The sequence below is a fragment of the Moschus berezovskii genome, chromosome 11, assembly GCF_049115385.1.
Source record: "Moschus berezovskii isolate FMDL1 chromosome 11, NW_MosBer_1.0, whole genome shotgun sequence".
Taxonomy (NCBI): Eukaryota; Metazoa; Chordata; class Mammalia; order Artiodactyla; family Moschidae; genus Moschus; species Moschus berezovskii.
Window position 1 is genome coordinate 36,355,174 of NC_142470.1, and position 18,249 is coordinate 36,373,422.

The 18,249-nt window shown below is 50.1% G+C and overlaps 1 protein-coding gene across 1 annotated transcript in view; it reads right to left on the reverse strand.

The window, feature by feature from the left end:
* The window catches only part of ALK (ALK receptor tyrosine kinase), a 752,669-nt gene that overhangs the window by 39,075 nt on the left and 695,345 nt on the right, over positions 1 to 18,249 (reverse strand). The window contains exons 12-13 of the mRNA XM_055400465.2: positions 17,450 to 17,612; positions 3,948 to 4,098 (exon numbers count right to left, since the gene is read on the reverse strand). Of these exons, the coding sequence (XP_055256440.2) occupies positions 3,948 to 4,098; positions 17,450 to 17,612 (314 nt within the window). The remainder of the gene's footprint in view (positions 1 to 3,947; positions 4,099 to 17,449; positions 17,613 to 18,249) is intronic.

Genomic DNA, 18,249 nt, shown 5'->3' on the forward strand with positions numbered 1-18,249 from the left:
AGGCGCTAAGTGGGGGTATTTGGGGGAAAAGTGTAAGGAGTTTCTTCAGCTCAGAAAAATCCATCTTATGACAGAGAGGCAGTTCAGGAGGACTTGTTAGGACCTTGTGGATTCTGAAGAGGGGATGACAAAGGTCCCATGAGTTAAGACAAGGCTGGAGGGAGTCCAAATGTGAGTGGGTAGAGGAGACTAAACCAAACAGTCAGATCATGGCCAGAGGCCTCAAGTACAGAGAAGGAGGTGGACTTCATTCTCTAAGCAGCGAGAAGCCATTGAAGTTTTTTGAGAAGTGCAGTTTGAAGCATCATGTAAAGAGAAAAAAAACACAGTGGGTAGCCAAACTCAGATTTTATTCCACCTGATGCAGGCCTAGGAATCTGGGAGTCTCTGGGGACATGCTGGAAATTCCTGTGACCCAGAATCCTGGAATCCCTGAACAAGGAAGGCGGGGTTTCAAGAAGAGCCACTATGCTTGTCGGTCACAGCAGCTGAGATGAACTCACTACACTTCGGTCTGACCCCAGAGGAAAACGACTTTTCTTTCACTTAATAGAAAAAAGGCCAATAAAACATCAAATTTTCATCAAATGTGGCTGTGTAACCAGCCAGTGGACATGGCAATTCATTTCGAGCCACTCCTTATGCTAAAGCACTCAGGGGTGCCGGGAATGAGTACTAGAGAAATTTCCAGATAAATAGCTGAGATGCAATTTGTTTTATGGCATTTTGGATTTAATGATGGAAATAATTTGATATTTTCTAGAGTGGATTTAGTGTGGTTGGAAGACTGTGAATTGCTATTGTAGACAGCCGACATTTCTCCTATGTATGTGCAGTGCTGGTCAGGGCCAGGGTGGGGGCAGAGTGGCATGGAGTCTGCTGGAAGGAAACCCTGCTAACTGCCACCTGGGGGAGGCCCTGAGATGCTGGGGGCATTCCCTGTGAGCAGAACCAGGGACAAGGGATGGAAAAGGGTGCTGCCAGCTGGGCAGAGCAGAGCAGAGTTCAGGGTCCAGTCTAGCTTCCTGACTGGAGATTTGCTGGCCCATCTGCCTGGATCTGCCTCCTCCATAAATTGGGGAGCTGCCCAGTGTGCTAAGGAGGTCCGTCCCTCCACCCAGCTCCTTTTCCTCCTGTCCTCCATCTGGCAGCAGTGGGGGCCCCCACCCCTTGAGGAGGCCCTCTTCTGCTGAGCAGAACCTGCGGATGGCTGGAGATCGCCGGAGGAAGCAACTGGGCCGAAGGAAGGCCTTTTGATTTCCTAGAGCCCAGACTCATGGCCATGCCTCACTGCCCTGGGTCAGGTGTCCACTTGATTTGAGTCTCAGTCTGAAGCTTGCTGGGCCCACAGCAGCATTTGGAAGAGATCACTTTTCCATGATTTGCTTTCTTTTTCTGACTTCCGCGAGGTCCTGAATACATTTGAAAGACTTGGGAGCTGGTGAGTGTGGGCTGACCCCTCACAATATCTGCCTTGGGAGTGATGGGAGTGCTGGGAATTGACTTGTAGACCGATGGTTTTGCTGTCCTGGAGATGTTTGGAAATGTCTGGGGGCATTTTTGATGGTCATTTCTGATGGATGATACTGGCCCAGGATGCTGCTAAACAGGTTGTAGAGGCCAGGGATGCTGCTAAACAACCTACAGTGCACAGGACTGGGACTGAGGGATGTGTGTGTGGGATGGGAGGCAGGGTTCCAGCAGCTGGAGCCCATCCCAGGCTCTGGTTGGCCAGGTACACAGGAAGAACCACTCCATGCAGCACCAGCAGAATTGCCAAAACCTGCAGTTTAATTCTTAGGGTCCATTTCATTCTCTAGAAGATCCTCTCTACACACCATTTTTCAGCCTAGGGAGGACCAGAGATTGAGGTGGAGCTCGTAAAAGGTTTTCTCCCTTACTCAAATGGGCCCCGGCGGGGAGTGGAGGTCTGGAGCTACTGAGAAAACTAATTCCTTTCCCCACCCCCATGCTATGCCCAACCCGATCAGCAGAGGGGGCTGCCCTCTGTCCCTGGTTTCTCTGAAATTTGCCCTGCACATCCTCAAAGTCTAAGAGCAAGTAGATTAATTAATGGGGCTTCCCTGGTGGCTCAGACAGTGAAGAATCTGCCTGTAATGCAGGAGACCTGGGTTCGATCCCTGGATCAGGAAGGTCCCCTGGAGAAGGGAATGGCAAGCCTCTCCAGTATTCTTGCCTGGAGAATTCCATGACAGACCATCGGGTCGCAAAGAGTCAGATACGACTGAGCAACTAACACTTTCAGATTCATTAATAAAATGATAAAATGCAGCAATCCAGAGGAACAAGTAGATTACAACTGAATTAAAAAAGAAGGATGAAGTGTTGTGAAAAGACATAACTGATTACGATCCCATCAAGTAAAAGTCCCTTGCAGAAGTCAATGCAATCTTTTTGCTTAGATGAAAGAATAACATTAGCACTCAATAAATTCCTGTGAAAATTACAGCAGCTTGTAATTTAATGACTTAATATATTATATCAGGTTGGAAAGTCTTGATTATAGCTGCTAAATAAAAGGGTCCAGGCGTTTCTCAGGCACGAAGCTTACCTGAGAAGCTTACTCCTGCTGCTTCGTTTTCACCCTCTAAGGTGGGGTTGGGGGTGGGACGCCGTACTTTACCCCTGGCTCCCAGCCTGAGACCTGATTCTTAGGAGCCCTAAGGTTATTCTGTGGAACTGAACTCATCACCTTTGTTACCACTTCTGTCTTCCCAAACAGCTCTTGAATAAATTTCTGGAGAAGGAGCCCTGTGTCTGGGTCCCAGAAGCTGGATCCCTGCCCCGGCCTCACCCTCCTGGTGCAGAAGTTCATCAGCAGATGAGGGTATGGCCTGCCCAGTGTGCAGACTCGCCCTGTGGAGTGCTGAGTTCCCTCGCGGAACAGCCAGCGCTGCTGGTCTTGCCGCCCCCAGCACAGGCGAGAGGCATGGCTGCCGCTTTGTTAGTCCCCACTGCCTCCCCCTGCTGGTCACCTTAGATCACTACTGGCTTTCTTAAGTGCTGCCCTTGGAGCTCTGTGTTTGACAGCTGGACACCCCAGTGGGATCAGGAACCAGAAGGAAGGGCTGTCTCGGGCTGGAGAGGATGACAGTCCAGCTTGTTGTGTGGTGTGCTATAAGAGGAAAAGGGACAAAGGGGGTAAAAACGGAAGCCCCAGCACGTTCGGGGCATCACAAACAGGAGGCAGAGTCTCTGTGAGCATTATGAATGACTCTGGACAAGCCCTTTCACCTCCGTGGTCTCCACTTTCTCATCTGTGAAGTGGGGGTGGGGGGAAGTGGATTACATGGTATTCCAGCTCTGATTCCATGCTTAAAAAAACTTAAAAACATTTTAATCCACAAATAATATGTGAATGCATTCTTTTTCTAACAATATCAGACATTATGGACAAAGTATTCTCAATTCCAGTCCCCGCTCCAGAAGCAACCACCATTATCTGTGTCCTTCAGAACTTTTTCTGTGGTTTTATGTACATATATTGGCTATGAGTCTGTGATTTCGAGCTGAATAAGACATGTTTGGTTTGGCATTTTCCTGTTTATAATTATATGGCTAAAAGAAACTATGCCCTTGCAAGAAAGCTTAGAAAGTGGGCTTTTGACCTGCACTTGTGCTGACAGAAACAACCATTTGCCCATTTCAGCAGAACTCAGGACTTCAGTTTTAAGGACTGCTCATGAAACCCATGCCTCAGCCTCCATTCCCATAGGGATGTGCAGCGCCCAAAGCCACACCACCCGCTTTCTCAGGCACCCAAATGGCCCAGGAAAGGGAGGAGCGTTTGCAGGCAGAACAAGGGATCAGTCCTGCCGTTTTTGAACGAGAGCTCCCTGATGGGGTGTGTCTGGTGTTGGTGTCCCTGAGGGACCTGCCTGGGTCCTGGGGAAGGTGGAGGAGAAACTCCCGCTCTGGATACTTACACTGGGGCAGGCGTCTTCCCCTTGCTGCCCGACCAGGATGTACAGCGTGTCGTCCTTCTCCAGGTTGAAGATGCCCAGCACAGACACGCCGTGGGACCGCATCATGGTGTTCTTCCCACCTTTCCCGCCAGCCGCCCCATAGCCAGAGATGCTGCAACAGGACAGAGCGCATGGGCTCCTGGACTGACTGCCTTCCTGCCCACCCCACAGCTCCCAGCAGGCTGAGCACACCACCCTCGTGCTGGAGGGCTATCCCCTGCATCAGCCCACGAGGTCAGCAAGGAGGGTCCTCTGTCTACTGTCAGGAGAGGGCTGTCAAGTTCAGAGAGGGACAGGAAATTGCCTCATTCACAGGGCTAGGAGGATAAAGAACTAGTAAGGGGTACAAGAGAAGGAGAGGGAGGAGGGAGGGGGAGACAGAGAAGAGAAGACAGGGAGAGTCTGCATGAAGGTGGGGTGTTGCGAAGATGGGGTCCCAAATACCTGGGGTTTCCTGTTATGGATTTCTCTCCCTGTCCAAGATCAAAGGACTCATGTGGTCCACCTTAGACAAGCAACTTTCCTGCTCCTCATCTATAAAATGGGGATGAGAAAAACCTGCCTTCTAGCCCGTGTGTGTGTGAAGGTTAAATCAATGAGGTCACATCTCAGAATTGTGGCTGGCACATAAGAAGCGCTCACTGAGTATTTATTATTATTCTCACTGATGGGAGTAGCAGTAATTGACTTGGTACGAAGTTTTAAAGTCTCCCCCCGGGCCCTAGACACAAGGAGTCCCACATGGAATGACTGAGGAGAGTGGTGTTTACGAGCACAGACTGTTTATTCCCATCTCGCCAGTAAATCCTTCTGGAGCCATGTGTGCGCAGACAACAAACAACCGATCGTGATGCAAATAAAACCAGAGTGTGGGGATGCAGGGGTATTCCTACTGCCTCTGAGGCTGTTGAGATGGAGTCAAGCAAGGATGGGGGACAAGGAACGCAACTGGTGAACCGTATGAGAAGAGCAGTGTGCCGTGGAGACGGTTCCCGGGCCCGCTAGATGCTCCTCCCCGGAGACTGGCTGCCAGGGAGAGGGATTTGGGGGCTTTCGAGTCCCCGCATGTTCAGATCCAAGGCCTTTTATGAAAAGCTTCGAGGGAGTGCTGCAAGGTGATTTTGTTTACATGCACACGTGGTGGGTTCTCCACCTTTAATTCTAGGAAATGTCCTGTGTTCCTAGCAGGAGAGGGGGCTCCTGGGGACTGTCCTAAGGCAGAACTCAGGCCTGTTCTGCAGAGACAAGGCTGGAGGGCCAGCTGATGGCTGCCGTGCAGTTAAGGAACCAAGGCCTCCATAGAGAGCGAAGGGGAGTTGAGCCCATCGTTCTACCTCCAGGGCCAGCTCCCCGGCGAGCTCGTTGCACACTGGTGTAGGGCAGGTGCCTAAAAGGAGATGGGAGGTGGGCTCCAGGCCCTCCAGGGACTTACAAAGAAACTGGGGAGACAGAGATATGGTCAGAGAACTCTCCCTGTGGGAGTGCTGAGACTGGGGAGGCAAAGTGGAAGCACCAAAGGGCTCTGGGCTTCCATGCCCAGAGTGGACCATTTCCTTGCTGTGTGTCCCCTCAGAGTCCCAGATTCTTCCCTTGTCAAGGAAGAACCATTTATTCCTCTCCAAACGTACAGGGGCATGGGGAGGGTCAACGTCACAAGGAGATAATGGGGTGAAAACCCCGATAGAGTGGCAGATCTCTGCGCAAATAAGGGCTGTCAGGCGCTCAGGGCCCAGGAAGGGGGCAGATGACTGTGACAGGCATGGGGGCAGAGGGGCTGGGGGCCCTGGCTGGTTTTGGGTGGTATTCGGGGTGTGCATTTGAGGTCTGCTTTGTGATGGAGATGAGGGATGGGTAGGACTCTCAGACAAGCAGAAAGAGGTGGAGGGTAGCAGTCAGGCTTGTGTGAGCAGAAATGAAGAGGGAGAAAAGTCAGGGGGCTGGTGTAGGGAAGAGGGGGCTGGGAGGTCTGCAGAGGGAAGTTGGGCCGATTCCTGACCACGTGCTAGGTGTGAATGCATATGGCATCCCCCCAACCCCCGAATCCAACAGCCAATAGCCATACACAGGAGCTGTTAGCAATATCATTTGACAGATGAGGAAACCAAGGAACAGAGGGATTCATTGGACCAGGCAAACCCTGGTCTAAAGCTCCACACTTCCCCTCATGGAGGCCATCTGCTCTCCAGCACGCTGCTGCGAGTTATATGGTCTGAGAAGCTACCAGCCCATCCTGACTCACTCAGATTGTCTGCCAAACCCTCGCTCCCAACCCATTAGAAACAGAGAGGTGGTGAGGATGATTAAAAGGCTGAGGGAAAAGGAAGGCTCATTGGTGAAAGGAAAGCAGCAGCATCATTTAGCTCAGAGACTGGGGCCGGGGGGTGGGGATGGTGGGCGTTCCAGAGACCCAGTCGAGTGTGGAGATAGCGATGGGACATGTACAGGCCACATCTGTCCAGCTCGCCGCCCCAGGGCCCCAGGGCCTTGGCAGTTTGCCTCAGAAAGTCGTTTTGAAGGTGAGGTTTGCTTGGAAAACTGCTGCCCGAGAGGCAGTCCTTGCCCTGCCCACTCCTGCTATGGTTGAGAGGTGAGCTGTACCCTTCTCCTCCTTTCTGCCTCATTTGCATAGTCATTTGCATCAATCTGCATGCATTATGAATCATTCTGAACTCTCTCACATGTTTAAATTTAGCCAAAGCTTTATATTTTAGACGTTGTTTGTTCCTGACACTTCCCCCCACCCCGAAAGCCTTCTTTCCTATTTCTCCTGCCCCCAACCAAGTCTGAACTCCAGCCCCATCTGGGTCTTGACCGAGTTCTTGGCAGAGAGGTAGATGGAAAAAGCCCTGAGTTCTGAGTCATATCCGGGCACTCTGTTGGCTGTGTGACTTGGGACAACTTGGTTAACTTCTTGGAGCCTCAACTTCCCCTAGCCAAGGAAAAACTGAGGACAAGGACTCCTGCCCTCATGAGGGTAAGTAGTGGATTTGAAAAGACAGCAAACTGCTGCCAAGTGCAAGATGGGACTCTGGGCTGGGGAGACCGGGGAGCTTGTCACCCAGGTGTCAGCAGCTGGACTTTGCTTTCCTGTGTGATGGCCTCAGCCCCACATTTCCACCTGGACTAACATCTAGACATGGGGAACTGGCAGCTACCTGCTTGGACCACTTGTAGGGGTGATAGTGCCTCTCTGGTCAGCCTGGTAAGGCCCGAAATTCCACCACTGAGCTTCATTCACTCCCTTGGAAGCTTCTAGCTACTACAAGGTCCATCTCTTCCAGATGGCTGTACCACAGTGAAAAAAGCACAGGCTGGTGCAGACAGCTGTTGCTCTTGTTCAGTCACCCAGACGTGTTCAACTCTTTGTGACTCTATGGACTGCTGCACGCCAGCCTTCCCTGTCCGTCACCATCTCCTACAGCTTTGCTCAAACTCATGTCCATTGAGTTGGTGATGCCATCCAATCATCTAGTCCTCTGTAGACCCCTTATCCTCCTGCCTTCAATTTTTCCCAGCATCAGGGTCTTTTCTAATGAGTCAGTTCTTTGCATCAGGTGGCCAAAGTATTGGAGCTTCAGCTTCAGCATCAGTCCTTCTGGTGAATATTTAGGACTGATTTCCTTTAGGATTGACTGGTTTGATCTCCTTGCAGTCCAAGAGACTCTCATGAGTCTTCTCCAACACCACAGTTCAAAAGCATCAATTCTTCAATGCTCAGCCTTCTTGAGGGAGAAGGAAATGGCAACCCACCCCAATATTCTTGCCTAGAGAATCCTGTGGACAGAGGAGCCTGGTGGGCTGCTGTCCACAGGGTCACACAGAGTCGGACATGACTGAAGTGACTTAGCAGAAGCAGCAGCAGCAGCCTTATTAATGGTCCAACTCTCAAAACCATATGTGACCACTGGGAAGACCATAGCCTCAACTATAAGGACCTTTGTTGGCAGAGTAATACCTCTGCTTTCCAACATGCTGTCTAGGTTTGTCATAGCTTTCCTGCCAAGAAACAATTGTCTTCTGATTTCACGGCTGCAATCACCATCCACAGTGATTTTAGAGCCTAAGAAGATGAAATCTGTCATTACTTCTACCTCCTCCCCTTCTGTTTGCCACAAAGTAATGGGACCGGATGCTATGATCTTACTTTTTTTAATATGTAGTCTTAAAGTCAAATCTTTCATTCTCCTCCTTTACCCTCATCAAGAGGCTCTTTAGCTCCTCTTTGCTTTCTGCCATGAGAGTGGTATCATCTGCATATTTGAAGTTGTTGATGTTTCTCCCACCTATCTTGATTCCAGCTTGTAACACATCCAGCCTGGCATTTCTCATGATGTGCTCAGTGTATAGGTTCAACAAACAGGGTGACAGCAGACAGCCCTGTCATACTTTTTTCTCAATCTTGAACCAGTTTTTCCATAAAGGGCTCTAACTGTTGCTTCTTGATCTGAATGCAAGTTTCTCAGGAGACAGGTAAGATGGTCTGGTACTCCCATTTCTTTAAGAACTTTCCACAGTTTGTTATGATTCACACAGTCAAAAGCTTTAGCATAGCTGATGAAACAGGGATAGATGTTTTTTTGGAATTCCCTGGCTTTCTCTATGATCCAGTGAATGTTGGCAATTTGATCTCTGGTTCTTCTTCCTTTTCAAAACCCAGCTTGGAGACCTGAAAGTTCTTGGTTTGCATAATGCTGAAGCCTAGCATGCAAGATTTTAAGCATGACGTTATTAGCATGGGAGATGAGGGCAGTTCTCTGATGGTTAGAACATTCTTTAGTACTGCCCTTCTAGGGAATTGGGATGAGGATTGACCTTTTCTAGTCCTGTGGCCACTCCTGGGTCTTCCAGATTTGCTGACATATTGAATGTAACACCTTGATGGCATCATCCTTAAGCGTTTTGAGTAGCTCTACTGGAATTCCTATCCACTAGCTTTATTAACAGCAGTGCTTCCTAAAGTCCACTTGACTTCAGTCTCCAGAATGTCTGGCTCTGGGTGACTGGCCACACCATCATACTAATCCGGATCATTAAGATCTTTTTTGGATGGTTATTCCATGTTATTTTGTACAGTTATTCTTTCCATCTCTTCTTGATCTCTTCAGCATCTACTAGGTTTCTACCACTTCTGTCCTTTACTGTGCCCATCTTTGTATGAAATATTCCCTTGGTATTTCCAATTTTCCTAAAGAAATCTCTAGTCTTTTCCCTTCTTCTGTTTTCTTCTAGTTTTATGCACTGTTCATTGAAGAAGGACTTGTCTCTCCTTGCTGTTCTTTGAAACTCTGGATCTAGATCCAGCCCTGTCCCTCATGGCCAGGAGCTGGGTGAGACATCCCCCACCCAAGTGCTGAGTGAGACATCTCCCACCCAGGAGCTGGGTGAGACGTCCTCCATTCAGGTGCCAGCCTTGCACTTGGGCCACCTTGAGAGCCAGAGCCTCCTGGACTTTTATGTTCAAGGTACCTTGCTTCCCTCTTCTGGTTTTGGCCCTGTTCCTCACCAGCTTTGTGACCTTGAGCAGGTTACATACCCTCTCTGAGCTCCAGTTTCCTCATCTCGAAGAGGGGGATAATAATACTTACCTTGAAAGGTTGTTGAGAGAGTTCCATGAGATAATGCCCCTTATAAGGGGCCTGGGGCTTCCCTGGTAGCTCAGCAGTAAAGAATCTGCCTGCAATACCGGAGCCACAGCAGATGTTGGTTCAATCCCTGGGGTCAGGAAGATGCCCTGGAAGAGGGCATGGCAACCCACTCCAGTATTCTTGCCTGGAGAATCCCATGGACAGAGGAGCCTGGCAAGCTACCGTCCATAGGGGTGCAAAGAGTTGGACACGACTGAAGCAACTTAGCATGCACACATGCTAAGGGGCCTAGTTCAGCCCCTGTAGGGTAACTAGTGAGTAACAAATGGTAACTGTTTTAATGTACCCCTGGTGAGCCTGTGCACTCCTCTCTTGGAGTGACTTCCAGAAGGCAGAAGGGGGTGACTGGATGAAGCCCCGGGTTCTAGAGAGCAGGGCAGTAGGTGGAGTAGGGTGTGGCCGAGGGGCCAGGGTCAAGGGTATTCAGTTTCACACTGGATCTACCTCCACAGGGAGTACAGGCCAGCCCTGGCGCTTCTGAAGACCTCCGAATCATATGAATCACGTTACACAATCTCCTGCCAGAATAATAACCTCAGCCTGACTCTCTGAAGCTTTCTTCCCATCCCTTGTAAACAACTTATTTTGATGGTTGACAAATGCCAACAAATTAATATACCTGCCACTCAAGTGGGGAAAACGACTCGCCGTGATTCCAATTTACTGGAAATTACAGGATACTGTTCTCAACGAGCTGATGCTGTAATTTTTTTGTTTTTCTTCATCTAAATCCATGTCCCCTGGTCAGAATGAATGTTTATTGGGTTTGTGTTTTGTATTATTGACTGTGAGCTATTGTTACCTGATGTAATTGAGTTGTGAATCTTTTTTAAATAAAGAATTAGCAGCAAATCAAAGTGGCTGCCTGCCGGAGCCTGAAAGAAGAGCGCAGCTGGTGTGCAGCACGGGGTTGCCAGGGATGGTGGAGGGGCGGGAGCGAGGGGACCCCACTTGGAGAAGCAGGGACACCTCATTTCTCTCCTACACCCGATCTGGGCTCTGCCTTTAACACCTAGCTGGACTTTGGGCAAGTCCCTCTGTCTTCTAAGGCTTGGTTTCCTCCTCTGGGAAATCAGAACAGTAAAGTCCACCCTGTGGATCCATCCAGCCTCTGGGGTGCTTTGAGAGTGTGGAGATGCTGGGTGTGTTCGGAGATGCTGGATGTGCGCAGGGCTTTGGCAGCATGAGGTCTCTGTTCAGTTGTGTAGTCGGATGACCCAGATGGGCCCTGCGAGCCATCAGGTGACACCCAGGTCAGCAGCAGAGGCTGTCCCTGTTCCATTCCAGTTTTGCACCGATGAGTAAGACCCATTGTCCACTCGTTCCTTACTGCCTTCCTGACCCAGGAGTACGAGAGCTAGAAGAGACCTCAGTGACCTCTCCCTCTCAACCCTCCTTTGACAGATGAGGCTCTAAAGCAGAGGGAATGCACACTTCCAAAGTCATACAGTGTATGAGAGGTAGAACCCAAGCTTCATTCTGCCTGTGGCTCATGGATCTTTGCTTCATGCACCCCCTAGGCCCGCACTCTGACTTGCCCTGCTCTATGCTCTCTAGGGCGATGGCTTTCTGCACAATTACCCTGGCAAGGAGTCATGCCTGCGACTCTCCTGTACCCTTGTCTAGAACTATCCTGGCATTGTGAACTGTTATTGAACTTTTCTGCTCTGCAGTTTTTGTAAAGACCAGAGGCTCAGCCCTCTCTACAAGGTCTGCGGCTCCAGACAGACAAGTGGACACCACAAGCTTTCCCTGGCTCAGAGCCGAGCACGCAGTAGGTGCTTCATGGCTGCGGGTGGATCTGAATGATGGTATGATCCAGCTGCACTCGCTGGTCTCTGGAGCCAGGTGAGGAAATGAGTGTCAGGGACAGAGGCCATCAGGAACAGCTGCGGCCAGGTCTGTGGGCGGGCTTGGCTGGCTGCAGCTGCTATCTGGGACCTCCTGCGCGCCATGTCTGAGAAACAAGCGAACCATGTGAGAGCTGCTGTCAGGAGCTGTGGGCTGTGCTTGACAAATGAGACAAATGATTTTATGGACCATCCGTGTGTGTGCATATACGTGCGTGTGTGTGTGTGTGTGTGTGTGTGTGGGAAGCTGGGGGAGGAGGAGGGCTGGGAAGGATGTGGGACCCTGGAGAGGTAGAAAGGAAGGAAGATAGGCAGGTGGGCTGGGGGGTGGGAGAGAAGGATGAAGACGGGAAAAAGCGAGAGGCTGGCTGGCCGACACCTCTGGCGTGTAGCTGCCCCAGCGCGGATGTGTCACACATTTCCATGTGAAAATCCTACTAAATACCCCCAGGCCTCAGAGCTGGGCGTGAGCCTCCATTTCATGGTGAGGCTGAGACTCTTGCCCCAGCACAACCCACAGTCCATGCTCGTGCTCTGGCCCACCTCAGTCACCCACCCCCACGGGCACTCAGAACCAGACTGGGAAACCTCTCAAGTCAGGAGCCCCCTCCCTGTTATACTTGCCTGTCCTTCCCAGTCAGGCTCCTTGGGACAGGAGCTGTCACCCACTGTCCTGGCTTCCTCAGCCCCTGGCTCACTGTCCTCCTGGTATCGTCTGCCCCCCATCCCCCATCCTCTCAGTCCTCCAGACACGCTGACTCTACCTCCCAAACGGATCAACCATGTGTCCCCTGCCCTGGTCTAGCCCCACTTGACTCTTGCCCGGATGACCTCAACAGACTTCCCTCTGCTCTCCCTGCCTCCCTGTTCGTTTCTCTCCTCATCACACCGTCTCCAGAAGGAGCAAAATGCGTCTGGGAGGTGAGGCTGCAGTCTCAGGGCCAGGGCTTGCCTCAGCTCCTACAGGCCCTGGCTCCCCCAGGGGCGCTTTCCACCAGGAAGGCCCTCCCCTCTTCTTCATAGACAACTGTCACCTTCAAGACTGAAACTCAGGCTTCTGTCTCCTTGTGGAAGCCACCCATGAACTCAGGCCCTTCCCCTGGCCTCTGATGGCAGGGCGGTATGTAAACCTCTGGTGTGGTATTTGTACATCACACCAAAATGCTTTGTTCCTATGTCCACCATTGGCTGGGGCTCCTTTGGGGGCAGAGACTGGATCTTGTACCCTCTACATACTTAGGTATCAGGCACAGTGTCCTAATAGGTGCTTAGTATGGTTCTCTGAGATTTGCAAACCAGGAGGAGAGCAGGTGTGGACACCTCTCCTGTTTTGACAGAGAAAGTAGAAAATCTAGGGGAAGGGGAAGCTCAGGTCAGTACAGCAATGTGTGTGTGTGTGCGTGAGTGTGTGTGTGCTTTCAGTACAATATAAAATAGGTGACTAATAAGAACCTGGGCTTCCCTGGTGACTTAGATGGTAAGAATCTGCCTGCAGTGCAGGAGACTCGGGTTCGATCCCTGGGTTGGGAAGATCCCCTGGAGGAAGAAATGGCTAACCCTCCAGTATTCTTGCCTGGAGAATTCCATGGATAGAGGATCCTCGTGGGCTGCAGTCCACAGGGTTGTAAATGGTTGGACGTGACTGAGCGACTAACACACATACATAAGAACCTACTATACAGCACAGGGAGCTCTACTCAGTACTCTGTAATGACCTATATGGGAAAAGAATATAAAAAAGAGAAGCTAAATGTATAACTGATTCACTGTGCTATACAGTAGAAACTAACACAACATTATAAATAATTATACTCCAATACAAATTAATTAAAAAAAAGAGTGGGGGTGTTTTCACCTGTATGCATCCCTGAGGAAGCCTCAGACAATGATACCTCACTTTGGCAGACAGTAGGTGCTTGGTAAGTAGTAGTTTCCTTTCCTTAACCTCTTTGATCAATAGGTAGAGACCTTGAGTGGAGCAATAATAGTGCCAGGTCTCAGGCTGCAGTCAGACAGTGCTAGCTGAGTGCCACACTCTTCCAGGAATAGATGGACTCCCTAAGGAATGCTCCCAACCTTTCCGTTCTCAAGAACCTTTTATCACATCTGTCTTCTGTATGTCCTGTTTGTCTCACTAGATGAATTGTACTTACTAAATAAGAATTAGTACTAGTTACTATAGAGAAAATATCTTCCAGAAAAAAGGCACCTAACCCCTCAACCTGGATATTCTGACGGGGATACATTTTGATGTAGTCTATAGCACTTTGGGGCCTCCCAGGTGGCTCAGTGGGTAAAGAATCCACCTGCCAATGCAGGAGACACAGGAGACACAAGTTCAGTCCCTGGGTTGGGAAGCTCCCTTGGAGGAGGAAATGGCAAACCACTCCAGTATCCTTGCCTGGAAAATTCCATGGACAGAGGAGCCTGGTGGACTATTGTCCATGGGTTGCAAAGAGTCAGACACTACTGAAGCGACTAAGCATGCATGCACGCATAGCACTTTGATGTGCTATAATGATTTATAGCAAATCATTAAATGGTCTGCTTCTTTGATGCGACATTATGTGACCAACAGACATTATTGTCCAAGTTTCAAGCCTCATCTAAGGTCAAGGATTGGATGAGGGTCAAGAATATCTGTAACAGCCTTTGTTGGGTTAAAAAACAAGGACTCAACAGCAACAACAAAACCCAAACCAAACATTTTGGGGTTTTGATTCTTTTGTTTTGATATGGTGCTTCTCAGGCCAGTTCAAAAAAGTCTCCTTTAGCAACATGGGCATTTCAGTGTCTTGCTTCAACAGGAAAACAGCTCCTGTGTGTGTTTCTGGTGAGTGTGCAGTAGGCAGTGCTAGGGGCTTCAAGCTAGCTAGTCTCAACATTCCAAACAGAGAAATGGAAACAGTTCTCCCATTTGGGCTGGGCTTATAGCAACACAGGGTGGTGATATTGTGGCAATTCATGTAGATCAGAAACCTGGCTAGAATTAGATATGGCTGTGATTAATAAAAAATGGGGCAATGAATTAATTATTATTTAATAAGTGCAGTTTGGCAGGCATAATCTTTCAAAAAACCAGAAAAAAGTCCTCAGAAGCACAGAAGTCGGGACTACTGCTGTTCTGGAAATGCTGTCTGGCCACTGCCTGACACCATAGTTACTCCAGCAGATTTCTTGCAGATGTTGGGCTGGGCAGCACCGATTGCGTGCAGGACACGTGCAAGGTACTTGTACATGATGCTTGCAACCAGCTGGACAGGTGTCAGCAACTCCCAACCCTCACCTTTAACAGATGGGAAAACAGAGTCTCAAGGGATTAAATGACCTGCCCAAGTTTGGAAGCGGGTCTGATTCACCCTATCTCAGGGGAAACACAGCCTAAGAGGACCTCTGTAAGTCTCAGGGGACTTTGAGCCAGTCTAACTTGGGAGTCGCCCTGGGCAAGGATGGGACAGCAGGTCTTGCTGGAGGTGACTGTTGAGGTCTCTGCTTTGCCACTCCTCTGCTGCCTTCCTCATGTTGCTTTTCATATGTGGGGATTTACATCGAGTGCTGGGCTGGCCAGTCTACCTTCAGGCAGTGGGGCCTCCCCTCCTAGGCTCTCATTTCTGGAGGCTTCCGGGAGCTGGGTGTTGCATGGGTCCTATTGATCCCCCTGCCCCCATTTCCTGTTTCTTGTGTCTCAGTCCAGATGTGAGTTTTAATGGCGGGAACACAAAGACTTTGAGTCTGAGGGTCCTGGGTTCAAATTCCATCTTTGTCACTGAGGGGGCCTTTTTAGGGGGGCCTTAGGGGGGCTTCCCAGGTGGTGCCAGTGGTAAAGAACCCACTTGCCAATGCAGAAGATGTAAGAGATGAGGGTGAGATCTCTGAGTCAGGAAGAGCCCCAGGAGGAGGAAATGACAATCCACTCCAGTATTCTTGACAGGAGAATCTCATGGACAGAGGAGCTGGTGGGCTACAGTTTGACTCTTACAAAGAGTCAGACACGACTGAAGTGACTTAGCACATATGCATGCACACACATACATGCAGCCTTAGATCTGTTGCTTAACTTCCTGACTCCAGTTTCTTCATATGGAAACAAGGGAATACAGATAAAAACAATAATAATGACATCTACCTCATTGTTACAGGAGGAGAAATACCTGGTGGGTCCTCAGCAGACATGCATCTTCTTCTCTCTAGGACAGTGGGTGACCTCTGGAAAATCAGCCAGGCAGGAAGGGAGGCCTGGCCTGCTCAGTGCGGTAGGGGCAGGGGTAGCCGGATGTCTTTGGCCATTTACTGGGGATTTGTGGGACCTGGAGCTGCTAATCTCATTGCAGCCAAACCTTGTTACTGCATTCCTACCCAGAATGTCATTTAAAAAGCACTTAGGGTTTCCCCAGAATGCATTTACACGAGGTCCCAGGGGGTGGGACTGCACAGAAAACAGGGCAACCTGAGAAGCTCCTTTCCTTCCCTGGGGGGCTGAGGCTGTATGGGGGGGTGCGGGGGGAGGTTGGGGGCTGCAGGAAGGGAAGCAGCTTATTTCCGACTCCCCTCTGGGGAGGGGAGGGGAGGGGGCATTTGCATGAACGATGGCATAATTATGCTTCCTGTTTACGCAGCCCAGCCATGTGCTGTGCAAGGAGCCTCCACAGGCTGGGCCTCAGAAGTCTGGGCCTGGAGGCAATTTCTGGACCCCATGGCTGTGGGGAGGCTCCTGACTCTGAGCTTCAGTTCCCTCCTTTGTAAAAGGAGGATTGCGGCATTGACCTTGACCCCATCATCAGGCTGTGAGAACATGACAGTCTGGGGTGTGACAAACCCAGTGGTTTTCGGGGGTGGCATCAGCATCACCTGAGAACTTGCTAGAAATTCATATTCGTAATGAACGAATGTTTGGATGGATTCCATGAATACAATGAATACCACTTATGTCTCCCTCCTCAACCTGCATCCAGTAAATGCCAATGTGTTGTCATATTTGCTTCATTAATGTAAAAATCTTTAGCATGAAATAAAATGAAATGCATATTCCTGGGCCCCACTCCAGACCTACATAATCATACTTTTCACAAGGCTTCCCTAGTGGCTCAGATGGTAAAGAATCTGCCTGCTAATGTAGGAGACCTACATGAGTTCAATCCCTGGGTCAGGAAGATCCCCTGGAGAAGGAAATGGCAACCCACACCAGGGTTCTTGCTCCGGAAATCCCATGGACAGAGGAGTCAAACAATCAGACACAATTGAGTGACTAACACTTTCACTTTTTCACTTTGCCAGTAGGGCCAGCAATCTGGGCCTTGTACAGCACATGGCTGGGCTGTGTAAATAGGAAGCGTAATTAAGCCATCGTTCATGCAAATAACTGGCCTTCCTGTCATTCCGATGCCTGTTCAGGGTTAGAAGCCTTGCCATTAGCTTGACTTAGTTGCCTGCCCGCTGGAGCTGGGCCTCCCCCAGCCTGGCCTTGCTCTAGTGGAATGCTCTAAGGTGGGGGTTGGGCCTGGGATGAAAATTCAAGAATAGTTGCTTTATGAGCAAACAATGAAGGCCCAGGAAAGGAGGCTCAAGGATAAGAAACATCTTTTATCTCTCATACTTTTGTTTCCCAAATATTTTGACATTTATTGCCTCATTTGAACAGCATGAAGTAATAGTCCAAAGAACAGCCCATTCAAATTATAATTATTAACAAAACTAGAGAACACTCTGAAGCTAGCTCATGCATGCATATCGTCTCCACAACTGGTCTGTGGTGTGAGTGTCTGGGAGACAGAGGGCATAGCTACCTTTCCTGCCATATTCCATTATTCCCAATCTCCCCGTCTCCAGCCCTTACCTCCAATGTGGGCCGGAGTCTCTGGCTTTGGGCTGCCTGGGCACCCCAGTGGGTCAGGCATGCACCCATAGGCAGGACCCCAGTTCTCTTTAGGAGGGTGGGTCTGCCCTCAACCCTCCCCTCCTCCATACCCACCTGTAGGTGTCGGTGGCTGGCACCTTCCAAGTCTGGATGCCCTTCAGGGGGCCCTCGCTCCCCACCACCACGCTCAGGTTGGAGTTCCGGTAGGCGTTGTTGCACTGGGCCTGCGTGGGGCCGTGGGGCCCACTGGCCCCGCATGTGGTGAACAGCCAGTGAACTGCACATAAGAGGAAAGGCAATCACTCACTTGGCCTGGCCCTCCCTTCTCCAGGGGTCTCCCTTGCTGCCTCTGAGCTGTTGGCTCCATGGTGCCAAGCCCCTGTTTCAAGATGGCACCAAGGTTGGGGCAAGGAACACTAATCAGTCATTTGAGCTGGAAGCTTTTGTGAGGATCTGCTGTGTGCAAGGCCCTGGACCAGAGGTAGAGACACACACATGGAGCAGACCTGGACCCTGGCCTTCATAGACTTACAGGCGACTAAAAGGAGACCCAAAGGGATGCAACAACACAGGCCAGTAAGGGAAAAGGAGTCACAGAAAGGTCCAGCTAACTCTGCACCATGAGAGTTCTGAGGAGGGAGAGAAGACTCCTCTCGGGTGAGACAGGCACGAGCGGAGGTTGGGTCCTCTCCTGGTTCTCACCAGGTCCAGGACAGTGCTAGGCAAACAAGAGGTGCTCAATCTGTGCTATTATGACTGGATCTAACCTGACTTCTGCATACAGGATCCTCTCAGTCTGAAGAAGGTCAAAAGAGTAAACTGGGCAAGAGTCAGCTCCAAGCCATCCTTCCCCTTATTGGTTGGGCTTGGAAACACATTGGAAACAGCTCTGTGCTCTCTATTTCATGTACAAA